The 12,554-nt window shown below is 42.5% G+C and overlaps 1 protein-coding gene across 1 annotated transcript in view; it reads right to left on the reverse strand.

Moving 5' to 3' along the window:
• notch1b (notch receptor 1b) overlaps positions 1–12,554 on the reverse strand; it is a 55,126-nt gene continuing 42,572 nt past the window's right edge. Inside the window, exons 23-34 of the mRNA XM_063018243.1 lie at positions 12,106–12,363; positions 11,909–12,021; positions 10,553–11,124; positions 9,940–10,320; positions 9,485–9,630; positions 8,297–8,510; positions 7,959–8,046; positions 7,498–7,660; positions 3,917–4,215; positions 3,646–3,793; positions 3,412–3,509; positions 1–2,738 (exon numbers count right to left, since the gene is read on the reverse strand). Of these exons, the coding sequence (XP_062874313.1) occupies positions 1,422–2,738; positions 3,412–3,509; positions 3,646–3,793; positions 3,917–4,215; positions 7,498–7,660; positions 7,959–8,046; positions 8,297–8,510; positions 9,485–9,630; positions 9,940–10,320; positions 10,553–11,124; positions 11,909–12,021; positions 12,106–12,363 (3,797 nt within the window). The 3' untranslated portion in view covers positions 1–1,421. The remainder of the gene's footprint in view (positions 2,739–3,411; positions 3,510–3,645; positions 3,794–3,916; positions 4,216–7,497; positions 7,661–7,958; positions 8,047–8,296; positions 8,511–9,484; positions 9,631–9,939; positions 10,321–10,552; positions 11,125–11,908; positions 12,022–12,105; positions 12,364–12,554) is intronic.

Raw genomic sequence — 12,554 nt, forward strand, 5'->3', positions numbered from 1 at the left:
CACATTTGCATTTTTTATTATTTAAGTACATTTACAGATTGACAGTAGAACGGACAAAAATATACTTTATGTTAATTGAGTTGTCTGATAGGTATTTTTGTACAGATATTACATTTAATGCAGTTGTTAAATCATTTAGGGGCTCACAATGGAAATTCTAATAATATCACATTAACAACTTTTTATATAAAACCAATTCATCAATTCTATACCAACCATTTGGTCTTTAAAATAAACTTTTTAAGCATCTAATTTATATGATCATCTATATTGGATGTAAAGTGTTACCTAATCACTTGTACACTTCGTTTATGGGCTCTAAAATGTGTTTTCTATAAAAGAAAACAAATAGCTACTGATTAACAAGTAGTCAAATTTAAACAGCACATTTAAGACTTAAGATTTCTGAAACAAAATCCTGTTTACATAAACCATGTCGAGACGTATTTACATTAGCCATAGGCTTCAACATTACACACCATATAGGAAGCAAAGACAGACTCAGTGTGCTAAGCTTCTCCACATGACTAAATACATTTCTGGCCACTTGACCAGTTCAGAAGTTGAAAGGGAGAAAAGATACAGAGTATTTAAAACCTGTATTAAACGCATTAACACCTAATAAAGGAGTTACATTCCTCACTTTCTTTCACACCCACCCTGACAGTGGAATTTTAGACACTGCTTTCGCAGGTATTATATCATAAGGATATAATAGCATAGGGAATTCTTATAAAAATCAACTGTACAAATACTCACACATGAGAACTACATGAACAAACAAAGAAACATGACATCTAAAATAATGAAACAGAAATGACCAAGTTCCAATACATAGTGTAAGATCTGTTGTATGCTATTTCAGTGGTCAATCTCTAATGTGATTTATTTCAAAACAAATCAAATGAAGATGTGAAAATCTATTATTACAGTTGGAATGGATAAAAAGCTATGTTGATTGCTGAAACAAAATCTACGTATATAATGTAATACTGAAAACTTCGTTATAAAATGTGCTCTATAAAATGCCCTTACTCAAAACATGTGATTTACAAAATTATACAATAACGTAGAAAAGTAAAAATAATAGTGAAGGCGAATTGACTACAAAAATACAGGCAACTTTTATCACCAATAAATACCCAGTGTGTACGCCAGAATCCACAGTATATTGAAATGGAAACAAAAATATAACAAACAAGCTACTTCTTGTTTTTTTTTTTTTATATTCTTTTCATCTCAGAATTGCCTTTCACTTCCAAATTCAGGCTGGTGACAAAAGTATAAATAACAAGACATTAATAAATAAAAAATGGAAAATATGTGGTTAGTACAAAGGCATAGAAAAGAGCTTTTATTTGAACATGTTTTCTACTATACAAAGTGTGCTCTCACAAAACAGACCAGTCCTGGGTTCTGGTTCACTTAAACTGCTCAGGAATGTGTGTGATTTGGGAGTGCATACTCGTGGGAGGACTGGAGATGCCTTCAGACCAGTCGGACATATTCGAGTGGGGCGACGAGCTGGACCACTGATCGGGTGAGCCCGGGGATGGCGTAAGGAAAGGGTGATCGGGGACTTGAAGCTGGTGGTTTGGCGTGTTGGTGTCAATTGTGCCCGAGTAGCTGTGCTGTGATGGGGGTGTGAGGAACTGCGTGCTGGCCATGCCGGGCCCCAGCGTCTGAGGATTGAGAACCTGCGTCTCCTGGGGGAGGATGGTATGTATGGACACGCCGCTCGCCGTGCTTTGTTGCTGCTCAGTACTGATGAAGTTCTGGCCACCGTTCAGGTTCTGGTTAGGGTTCGAGTTCTGGTGCTGCAGCTGGATGCTGGGTGGCTGCTGCTGTAGGTTGGGTTGCATTTGCTGCGTTTGAAGGATGTGCTGCTGTGCCGTGAGGTGGGCGTTGGCCAGATTCTGGTAGTTTATCATCTGTGACAGTGTGCTTGCAGGTACACCATTGTGCAGCGCGGGCATCATATTGTGCTGGTTGGATTGGCACATACCTCCCTGGCCCTGGATGCTCCTCATGACCCCGAATTGACCCTGCTGGCCCATGCCACTGTGCATCCTGCTCAGCCAGTCATTCATGCCTGTTGACCCATTCGATCCGGCCACTGGCAAGTGGGTGAGACGTGGCGGCAAGGGATCAAACTGCAAGTGTGCCAGCTCCTGCTTGCCAGCCAAGCCCAAGTGGTTGACACCAACATGGGCATCAGGGACACCCTGCAGGTGGTTGAGGGTTACGGATGGTGACTGCTGGTAGGGTGAAGGCATCAAGGGTGGTGAGGCTACATCAGAAATGTAACCCCGGGGAGACTCGAGGGAATCCACAGGGGACAGAACGGCTGAGCTGTCTAACAAGCTCCCTTTTCCATCCTGGGGTTTCTTCTTTTTGGTCTTCAGGTCTTTAGCGTCCTTACAGCCAATACCCTTGGTACCGGGCTTTCTGGGTTTCTTGTTCTGGATGGAGGGCTTCATGTTGCCCAAGTAGCCATTGGGTGAGCACAGGGGAGGTGAGAGGGTAGAACTCATGGCGGAGCCCGGCATGGGCGGACTCCGCACTAGGTTGTACTCATCCATCAGGCGCACAATGTCATGGTGCATGCGCTCCTGGGCAATGTCACGTGGCAGGCGATCCATGTGGTCGGTAATTTCACGGTTGGCAAAGTGATCCAGTAGTACTTTGGCTGTCTCGTAGCTACCTTCTCGTGCAGCCAGGAATAGAGGCGTCTCCTCCTGAAATACAAGAGGTATTTATTATGAAAACAATGTTAGATTTTATACTGCCAGCTAATTAATTCATTTGAGTGGCCAAAAATCAACCTGTTGGGCATTAATTAATTCATTTGAGTGGCCAAAAATCAACCTGTTGGGCATTAATTACTTCATTTGAGTGGCCAAAAATCAACCTGTTGGGCATTTACACAGATGATTGGCTATATCTGGAGGGGGATGGTCAGTACGCTCTCATTTCTCAGTACAAATATTACATGCCTTTGTAATATTTGTATTTTACTTTAAAATATAGAGACATATATTTCTTGTTATTGATTATGATTGACTTCGCCTGCTGTCTTCTGTGCCCAAATAAACAGGGCTAGTTTGACTGCACCTGTTTAAACGTACATGGAACTGTGCTCTCTTCATTAGGGTCAGAAAGAAAATCCTCACACGGACACAGGGAGAACATGCAAACTCCACACAGAAAGGACCCTGACCGCTCCACCTGAGAATCAAACCCAGGACCTTTTTGCTACCCACCGTGCCACCCGAGTCAGATCTAACACAACCTACTAAGTAATTTATAACCAATGTCAGCCTGATTCCAGCACTAAGATCAGTAAATGCTATCATGCTTTAACCCTGCTGAGTAACTTTTACATTATTTTGGTAAATAGTAATGCTTTACCTTGTTGTTCTGCATGTCCTTATTGGCTCCATTCTTAAGCAGTACCACAGCTGCATCCACATTGTTCACAGCAGCAGCCCAGTGCAGAGCGGACTTCCCTACAGCACAAAGATAATACAATACGCATAACATATTATAAATGATAAATAATAAAAACTACAACATCGTCCTCAATAAGCTGGCAAAACACTGAAAACACTGTTATTCTGAGTAATCAGAGCAGTCCTTTCTTACCAAAGTCATCAATGGCATTAACATCGGCGTGGCAGTTAATGAGCTCCTCCACCATGCCTTCTACGGCCAGCCTAGCTGCCAGGATTAGGGGAGTGGTTCCGTCATGCATGCGTGCATCCAAGTCCGTGGCGCGGTTCCGTATCAAAATCTAAAACAAGAGTTTATTTTTTTTTAAATTAGAAGACTTAAGCGACTGGTGTTGCTTAATCATCTACAAACCAGATGAGCTCTCACCCAATGAATTTGCTCAGTGTTTAATAAGATAACTCACCTGGAAGACCCCTTGAGCATCTGAAGCCACAGCCGCATGTAAAGGTGTTCGGCCCATGTTATCTTGGATGTTGGCATCTGCGCTGGCTTCCAGGAGCCTCTTGGCAGCATCAGATCGGGCATAGCGGGCAGCAAGGTGTAACGCGGTCTCACCCGTACGGTCCGTCTGATTGTGCAGGTTGGCGCCCTGGTAGATAAAGTCATTAATGACGTTGGCGGAAGCGTCCTCCTCTTCCTCGCTGTTACCGGTTTCAAGGCCACCCCCACTACAGGAGGCGATCATTAACGGAGTGAAGCCATCTGCAGAAGAGAGTGGGAAGAAAACTATGACTTAGTATTTCAGTCAGAGCATAAACAAATTGACCAATGATAGATCAAACCAAAGTCAGTCCAAGAAAGAAAGTTTTTAAAGATTTCCTCTATGTGCTCGGCTATATAGGAGCTAAACGAGCCATTATAAAGGCACGAACTGCTCACTTCTATCAATCTTCAAAGTGCCTGAAAGATTATTACAAAGTAACAAACAAATTGAAAGCGGATTTGTTCTTTTTTTTACCTCCACCAATCACTCCTAGATCTCTTCAATAACGGATTCTGATCAAGCACTAGGTTTTTTCCTGCCGAGCTTAAGGGAACGGGCCGGGCTTTTGAAATCTTCATGGCTGGTATAAGCGAGAATTATCATCTCTGAGAAGAGGCTTGACACAGAGGTCTTTGACAGGGTCTTCTTTTCTTCAAAAGAACAGCTATTCCCAGATCTAGCCCGATTTGGTCGATTGCAGCACATTGATTCAAAGAGTTGCGTAGAAATACTTACAAGAAGCACATCATTCTCTATTTTTTACATTCGTCAATACTACGAGTAGTTATTTAAAAAAAAGGTTGTACACCTGATAAAATGTCAGTTTATTCAAAACATATAAAAGTCAGGATATCATTGGGGAGGGGTGATTGTTAAGCTTAGGGGAAAATGGGCACACTCCCTAAGGTTTAGAGCTTTCAGTCAGAGTCTTTGAAGTTGATCTCTGGTCCCACAGGACCCTGTATATTAAAGCTGTTCTAATCGATTTTTAAACAACGCTTTAGCGAAACTGTCTTCACATACTGATAGATATAAAAAAATATTAGATAATTAGAGAGAAACGTCTAGCTGACTGTTCTGGGTTCAGTCATCAGTAACACAAATGTTAACACAAGAATCAATTAAGAGTACAAGACAAGTTTGAGACATGGACAATAATTTCCCTTACAATGCATACTAATAAAGTAAATCCTGATGCAAATAAAAAAACTTATTTTTCTTTAAAAAATGGTTATGATTAAGAATGTCATTTTGGCTTGTATGATGGCTGCTAACTTAGCTTATTTTATTTTGGTTGTGGGTGCTTCTCAGAAAATGTACCTTACATTTTATTAAGGCATTTAGGAGACATGTTTTACAATGGAGACATGATCCAATCCAGACAATTCGGGATTAAAAGCTTTGCTTAAGGTCCCTACAGTTGGACTCACGGTTGGACTACTGCAACTCCCTTCTGGCTGGAGCGCCCATGTCCACTATTAAACCCTTACAGCTCATTCAAAATGCAGCTGCACGTCTGGTTTTTAACCAGCCCAAACACTGCCACATCACCCCACTGCTGCGTTCTCTTCACTGGCTTCCTGTAGCTGCACGCATTCAGTTTAAAACACTGATGCTCGCCTACAAAGCCAAAAATGGACCAGCCCCAAGCTACCTTCGTGGCCTAATCAAACCCCGCTCTGTACCACGCAACCTCCGAGCCTCTAGTCTCGCTCGACTTGATTCTCCACCCAGGACTCATGGAAGACAAGCATCAAGGCTGTTCTCTGTTCTAGCGCCGAAGTGGTGGAATGAACTTCCTCTGTCTGTCCGAACATCTGAGTCTCTTGCTGTCTTTAAAAAACGATTAAAAACCCACCTTTTTACTAATCACTTAGGCTGACTTGTACGTATTTACTAACATTTTGTTCCATTCTTTTCCATTTCCAAAAAAAAAAAAAAAAAAAAAGGCACTTTGGTTCTAACAGGTTTTAGCAGATTTGTGTTCTTCGACTGTTTACCTAAACTTGAGAAATGAAATGTTCACTATAGAAGCACTTCTGTAAGTCGCTCTGGATAAGAGCGTCTGCTAAATGCTGAAAATGTAAATGTACAGTGGCATCTTGGATGAGGTGTGACCTGAACTTTAATCTAGGTCTGTTTAAATTATTACACTGTTGTCTAATCGCATATAGTGTGCATATTTGCATATTATGGGCAGTTGTAGCCTAGCGGTTAAGGAACTGGGTTAGTAATCAAGAGGTCACTGGTTCAGGTCCCACTACTGCTAGGTTGCCACTGTTGGGCCCTTGAGCATCAATTGCTTGGACAATATACTGTCACAGTACTGTATGTCGCTTCGGATAAAAGCGTCTGCTAAATACAGAAAATGTAAATATATTTTGCATGTATTGGTACATCACATTTATTCATAAAAATATTCTGCTATAATATATTTTTTGACTCTACAATTCATGTATATATATATATATATATATATATATATATATATATATATATATATATATATATATATATATATATATATATATATATGTATATATATATATATATATATATATATATATATATATATATATATATATATATATATATATATATATATATATATATATATATATATATCAATATATATTATTCAGACACCTGACCATGAGTGACCTCAAGGAACACAGCCTCTTTTGAGAAGGCTTTTTACTTTTAAGTATGTCTGTGGACATTAGTGCCTGTTCGGTTAAAAGACTGCAATGCCTAGTAAACATGTTGACAAAATAGCATCAATAACATCAGCAAAGAATCAAATGTGTTCTACTTGTTCATTATAAACACCACAATGTCCCACCTTAAATTTCAGAATGACAGAAAAGCACTGTAATCTACACCCACACCACTTTCATCAGCAGCTTCCTTCACTGCAGTGACTAAGAAGCTGCATACATTTTCATACCATCCACTCAATCCACAAACTAACTCTTTCTTTAAGATGTCAGAACGAAACATTGCTCATCTATAGTACATGTTCCCATTTGTGAATGACTGTTCCTTAAATATATTAAAGAGTAATGAAATCATTTGTACTACATTACATCTGATATTCCATTTTGTCTTCAGATCAGAAACTATTTAGCATGAGCAATTAAGGAATTAAGAAAAAGGGTTCACAAATACATGGACACATTTGGAAAAAAAAATCTGTGCAAATATAAATGATAAATTCTGATCAGCTAAAATTGATAACAATTGTATTCATTCACAAATAAGATTCAAATGAAAAGATGCACAGCAGATGCGCAGCTCTGGATGCAAACTGCAACTGTATTAGAAGTGTACGGTATTGTGGGGTCTCACAAAAGCTGCATGGAAAACTATCATATTATTATATTAATAGCCAGTTTAGGAACTGAGACTTTGATCTGTTCAGAGACGAGCATCTCATTAATAGCTTATTCTCCTACCTAATGCCAAATAAAATAATCTTTTTTATTGAAGCAGTGTCTTACCTGGCCCTCGGACATTGACGTCCATGCAGTCGTTTTCACTCTCGCCTTGCGGAGGTGTTGGGGCTATGGAAGGGATTCGCAGGTCGGCTGCATCCAGGTGCTGCTGAGTCCACTGCCGATGGTCCTGCTGGTCATCCAGATTTAACATCGCCTGCTCGTCAAACTGATACATGAACAGATGCAGATGTTAAGCACATACAGCAAATGTTATTTTTGACAGAATTATTTATTAGATACTGGATATTGTCAAGGTTATTCATATTAATCCGAATGAATACAGCATCTTTAAATATTGGCAAATATAATAATAATAATATAATAACATTAAAAATACTAATACAATTCTTTCTAAAGTAGTACACCAAACAAGATCACCAAAATGCATTAAATAATAATGAATTACCTCAAACTCTCAATTTTATATGTTATAAATTATATAAAACAATTCTTTTTTGACTTACCCTGAAGCGCTTGGTGTCCACTGGCTCATCATCTCCCCACTCATTCTGGTTATCGTCCATTAGTGAAATATCCGAGTTCTTCAGTGGCCTGAATGACAAAAAATATCTATCAGGACATTGAGCATGGTTTCCAACCCCAGAGCATCTCTAGTCCCTTTTCACACACAAAATAATAAATTCTGCTACCTGTCTTGTCAGGCCAGTAAATAAAACCACTGCCTTTTTTTATTCTGACACCCCACACATTGTCAACATTTGTTCTCCCAATGTTTCTTTATGTCACATTACATTTGTTAAAAAACCCCCCAAAACTGTACACGAATAACCAGCGCACTCACTTCAAGCCGACAGAGTCCTCCCCGACAGGCTCCCTTCTCTTCTTCTTGCTTGGCTCGCTGGTCTTGAAGCCCTCAGGGAACCAGAGCTGACCGTGTTCGCGCCGTCGTTTACGAGAAGCCACCATGCCCACGGCCACAAAGGCCAGCAGCGCCAAGCCGGCCAGCACGACGTACACCGGGTAGAGCTCCGAAGGCGGCGGCTCTTCGCTTTCGGCTGAAAAAAAGAACAGCATCACTGATGGGCCAGAACTATCAGCGATACCTTCAGTGCCTTGTATACAAACAATCCACAAGCTGCTGGGCTAGCAGTGCGTCGGAATGTGCACGGTTTCGGCACACACCTGTGAACCGTGCGTGTGCCATTCAGAAAGAAATCCAAACCGTTAACCATTTCTGCATCGGAAAAGTAGTGCTGGCAAATAGGCGAGTTAGGGGGAATAAAAAGAGAGAAAGAACACCTCCTCTCACGTCTCGTCAGCCCAGGGTACCAGGAGACAACTTTACCACTTCTTCTTTAAGGGGGAAAAAAGGGAGGGATTAATGAACTTCAAATTACTGCGCACGCTTTAAGCTGTAAAGACGAAGGATTTATTAGGATTTTCAAGATAACAAAGACTCCCAACTTCTAGCACACTCCCGATCAATTTTCCTCCACTTCTCTTTTTTCTCTGCCTCTCTCACTGTCTGCGCTAAAGATTCTGAAATGATAAACTCTCCTCACCTAAACCCTTGGAGATGCGCTAAGTCCTGGTGTTACATTCAGAAGGGTGAAGGTTGCAGCAGCCCACTTCAGGGCCATGCTGAGGTCTGCATCTGAGTGTGTGTGTGTGTGAGGGATGACATAATCTAGCAAAGGTGAAGTTGATTTACAGCAATTAACCATTCTGGTGCCTGAAGCAGGTAGATTTGTACACAGACTGTGATTGATTGTTCGGTTTATCTGCTGATAATTACATTTGCTCTTATGTTTGAGTACAAAAACCCAGAAACTTCAAAGCTATCCGTATAATCCCTGCCGTGTGCTGTGTGTTAGCGCATGGGGGAAACGTTAAAGGTTGAGTCTGGAGTGAACGCTGACAGAATACGCTTATTTACTTTAGTAGAGTAGGTCTCGATTAACAGGGAATTTATTTATGGATACCAGGCACATGAAGCTTCCGTGTCAGGCATAAAGAGTTTCGCACTTACTGCTGACGGCCTTAATGTAGGGCATGTTGAGATTGCCGCTGGAGGCGAGGGCTCCCAGGAAGGCAGCAACATCTGTAGCACTTTGGAAGCACTCAGTGGACTGTTGGTAGCACTGCCGGTTGTCGATCTCAAGATACACCAACGAGCTGGATAGAGAAAATGACATTATTCGTTTTTTGGCTTTGGTTTACACTTATACATAAGGCCCTACCTAGTAGTAGTTACGGAGAGTAGCTAAAAAACAAATAAGGAAAGAATAGTGGTGGATTGAAACACCTCTTAGAGGACTACATCAAATAGTAAGCCTATTTCTATCTCACTTGTATTTATTCTAATATGGTGAGGGTTCAGTGTCACTGCTGGGGATTCAAACCCTAGATCCAAGCTGTAGTGGGCTAGCGTAATTTACCTCTGCACCATTCCATAACATGCCTATTATGATGCTTCTTACTCACCCTTTGACCTGCATGCTGTCCTGGTCGTTGTGTCCTGAGCCATAGACGTCAGGCCAAGCATCCAGCGAGCGCTTGATGCCATGCTTCTTGAGCTCATGCGCACTACCGTAGTACGGGTAGATCATAAGCTCCCCGTTAGCATCCACCCTGAACACCACATTGGTGTGGAGCACACGGCTGAGTTCTCGCAGGAATGCTGAGGAGTTGTTGCGCAGCTGCTCGGGTGGCACTTGCACCACTAGCACTAGGTGACCTTCTGCCCGCTTTTCTGGAACGTTTTCGGAGCAGTCCAAGCCGTCCCACTCGCACTCTGCATTGTTGCAGCCCTGATCACAGTGTCCATCTGCGTAGTGGTCCTTACAATACTGATCGTACAGTGGGCTGGAAGACACAGCAGATAAAGGGTTAGGATGTACCAGCACTGACTACCAGTACTGGCCACCCCCAGTCATAGACAATAACGTCTGTGTAAACACCCTGGCCGGTAGCACTGATGAGATTCGAACCTAAAACACTGTGTCATCTGAGCACCTACAGCCTCATAATTAATTTTTAACAATGAAATAAACATATTAGATAAACTAAGCCCATCATGCAGAATCCTGGAACTTACTTGCACTCGCCACCACTCGTCTGGCAGTCGAACCCATCGTACAGGCAGCCGGCGTTGTGGCACTGCTGGTCACAGTGTCCGTTATTAAAGTAGCGCCAGCACTGCAGTGCGGCTGAGCAGTTCTTCCACGGATCATGGAAGTTTAACGAGCAGTCACCTCCATCCCAGTCACACGCATAGGTGTTGCATGCAGCATCGCAAAACTTGTCGCCCTTCTTGGCCGCACACTCCGGCACCTTGCAGCTGGTCACCACCTCGGGCGGCGGTGTGATGTCTCGACCAAGACCTCCAGAAAAGCTGTAATCCAGGATGTGGCACAGCACGCCGTTGAACTCAGATGGGCACAAACAATTATAGTAAGGAGCCTCTGAGCTGGGTTTGCAAGTGCCACCGTTGTAGCAGGGCTTGGAGACGCATGGTCCTTCGGATGTGTGTTGGCACTCTGGGCCTGAGAAGCCTGGTGGGCATAGACAACGCAGGGTCTTGGGGCCTGAGATGCAGGTGCCGCCGTTACGACAGTGGAGGTTGCCGCAGGATTGAGCGTCATACTCACAGGAGGACCCAGTAAAGCCCTAAAAATAGAGAGAAGGGTTTATAGTGTTTAATATTTCACAAAATCTGGACTATTAATCAGATGGTTGCTGGTTAAAGCCCCACTTCTGCCAAGTTGCCACTATTGGGACCTTGAGCAAGGCACTTGAACCTTAATTTCTTGCATAGTTTTTGATCACAATTGAAAGTCGGTCTTAATAAATCCTGATTTAAGCATACAAATATACATTAACAATTTCATTTTAATCCTGGTCAGGGTCGCTGTAGCTCCAGTTTTACCAAGAGACAATATCTAAAAAGCAGGAATATTCTGCACAGGAGGCTAGTCCTTCACAGTGCTTTGGCCATCCCAATCAGACATAGCCAGTCATGTCTGTGTAGACGCCTGGCTGGCCAATTGCACCACTGAGATTCGAACCCAGATTTGTGCCATTCGAGAACCCACACATGCATTATATTTTATTTATTACAATTTTTTCTTCCTCTGTTACAGCGCACCAACTAATATTAACAATAACATTTGAACGTTTCAACCCTGTGCCAATCAAAAACAGTGGGCACAAGTAGGGTACAATCTTCCCCATCAGACACCATTCACTTACCCATACCTAGGGCAATTTGGGGCCTTTTGCATGTTTTAAAAAGAACTGAGTAAAAAAAGCTCTTCCCATTCACCAGAGGTAAGGTTTGAACCCAGGCTTGCAGCACCTATGGCTATGCAGCACCCACACAACTTGCTGCACTACTAAGACTTTCTTCCAAGATATTTCTTCCAATTAGAATGAAAATTACTTGACTACTTACCGGAGGACATTTACAAATGAATCCATGAGGAGTGTTACTGGCTACGGCGCAGGTCCCTCCATTTCTGCACGGCTTCCCCTTACAGCCATCAAACACAGTGTCGCAGTGCTGACCTATTAATATACATGCACATACCATCAGTAATGCGCTTGGCTGTACCACGAAAGTAAACTGTGCGAAGGACAGCACGATCTGACCTGTGTAGCCAGTGCGGCACTCGCAGCGGTAGTTGTTTGTAAGCTGGATGCAGCTGTGGGTGCCGCGCGGGTCACAGGGGTTGGACAGGCACTCGTTGACATCGCCCTCGCAGCGCTCACCCACATAGCCGGGTGGGCACTCACAGTGATACCCACCAACACGGTCCATGCATCGGCCATTGTTGAAGCACTTGGGCTCGTGAGTCACAGGGTCCGTGAAGGGCGTGCAGTCGTCTATATTGATTTCACAGTGAACACCTGGAATACAGTTGGAGTGTTAAAAAAACAGCTCCTATCAAGCTGAATGACTATTGCATCATCAGTAGGGCCCTACCCGAGTCGTGTTTTTAGCTGCTTTACACTTCTATCTTGGCCATTTTGACTAAGCGATTGCTAACTGAATTGCCGTAGGATTGCTAGGACCGCATCATAGTGCAAATTAACCAGTA

The sequence above is a fragment of the Trichomycterus rosablanca genome, chromosome 21 (genome assembly GCF_030014385.1).
Source record: "Trichomycterus rosablanca isolate fTriRos1 chromosome 21, fTriRos1.hap1, whole genome shotgun sequence".
NCBI classification, from domain to species: domain Eukaryota; kingdom Metazoa; phylum Chordata; class Actinopteri; order Siluriformes; family Trichomycteridae; genus Trichomycterus; species Trichomycterus rosablanca.